This window comes from Chaetura pelagica, unplaced genomic scaffold (genome assembly GCF_000747805.2).
Source record: "Chaetura pelagica isolate M959 unplaced genomic scaffold, ChaPel_1.0 scaffold139, whole genome shotgun sequence".
NCBI lineage: Eukaryota > Metazoa > Chordata > Aves > Apodiformes > Apodidae > Chaetura > Chaetura pelagica.
This window is the reverse complement of record NW_009970717.1, coordinates 7,385,711-7,387,226: the sequence shown is the minus strand read 5'-3', so window position 1 is coordinate 7,387,226 and position 1,516 is coordinate 7,385,711. Positions and strand designations below refer to the sequence as shown.

Sequence of the window (1,516 nt, the reverse complement as noted above, 5' to 3'; positions counted from 1 at the left end):
GGGGGGGGTGCGGTGAAGGGCAGGGTGGGGGGAAAGGCTGTTCCGCTGAAAGAAGCGTCGTCCCGTGATGATCGGGGAACGCTGGAAGCAGCTGCGGTGGGTTTAGCCCTGAGTGTGGAACGCAGGTGTTTTCTAGGTCTGCAAGTTGCTGCTTCTGAGCTGCAGTTCTCCCATGTGTACGTGTAGATGTAAATGTTACTTAAAGTTGGGGTTGCACTGCAGAGTTTGTGCACAGTGGAGCCCAGCAGTGAAGCAAAGCCTTGTACTCACTTCATGAGGTGAGATCAAATACTGCAGCCACCTCTGAAATGAGAACAAAACAGACTTGATTTGTTTTCCTTCCTATTAGGTGCAGACACTGCTTCAGCAAATGCAGAACAAATTTCAGACCATGTCTGACCAAATTATTGGAAGAAATATCCTTTTCTTGCAGTCAGATGGGGGCTGTGCCCTGGAGGTGGTGCTTTGGTGTGTATTGGCCGTGGGGTTTAGGAGGGAAACGTTAAGTGACCCTAAAGTGTTTGAGCAAAGCCAGGAGGAAAGCAAAGCAAAACACAAAAACACAAAACATCGATGACAACAACAAAAAAAAATAGGCTAAAACCCCAGTCTCAGCACTGAGCAGGTTGCAGTCACAGCCCTTAACTGCAGTGAAGTTGATGACATGAGCTACCGCATCGATGACCTGGAGAAGAACATCGCGGATCTGATGACGCAGGCGGGAGTGGAAGAGCTGGAAGGAGAGAACAAGACCCCTGCTGCTAACAAGAGTTAAGGTGAGATAGTTGCTTACTGGCCTTGAAACAAGTCCTTGAGGCAGTTGAAGTTGCTGACTCTAGTGTGGGTGGGCTTTCCCCCTGCTCTGTGAGGTAGCCTGAGGTTCATGCAGAGCAGCTGTGTAATGAAGTGGTAAGCAGCTCTCCTCAGCAGGCTCCCAGCAGCTTCTTCAACAAGGATGTTTTCTTCACCAGTAGTGGGAGGACAGTTATTTCCTGCATGTCTTGTTAGTTTTGAGGAAGTGCAGTAGCTGCACTTGTCCTCTGTTACACACTTAACTCTGGTACTCCCAGTAGGATGTGAAGCCATGGCTGTCCTTGCAGCACAGGGAAGGGGAGAGATGGGAAAATACCAGGAACAAAGCAAGCTGCTCTTTTCCTTTCTGTTGTCATGTTTGAGCCAGGACCACAGCCTCATGCACGTTACCAGCCTCTGCTCCCAGCACTACATCACATCCTGTAGACTTCAGCTCTAGGCTGCAGACCTGCTGCTGTGCACGGGGCCTGATGAGTGAGGCACTGACTGTCAGGAGGTTGCTGGGAGTGCATGGCTCACAGGTAGCACTACAAAGCAGCAGGCCCTGGCTTAGTGTCAGACACACCTGAGGCAGGAGACAGGGTGTGTTCTAGGGCAGCACACCCTGGAAAAGTAAGTTCCTTGTTGAAAGGTAAATGGGGTATTATATATTATTCCTACATAATTTCTGAATTGATATCCTGCCCCTCTGGTCCACAGAAAC

At 49.8% G+C, this 1,516-nt stretch overlaps 1 protein-coding gene across 1 annotated transcript in view; it reads left to right on the top strand.

Moving 5' to 3' along the window:
* The window catches only part of HSBP1 (heat shock factor binding protein 1), an 11,926-nt gene extending 11,151 nt beyond the window's left edge, over window positions 1-775 (top strand). The window contains exons 2-3 of the mRNA XM_010006253.1: window positions 350-432; window positions 652-775. Coding sequence (XP_010004555.1) covers window positions 350-432; window positions 652-775 — 207 coding nt within the window. The remainder of the gene's footprint in view (window positions 1-349; window positions 433-651) is intronic.
* Window positions 776-1,516: the final 741 nt, after the last annotated feature.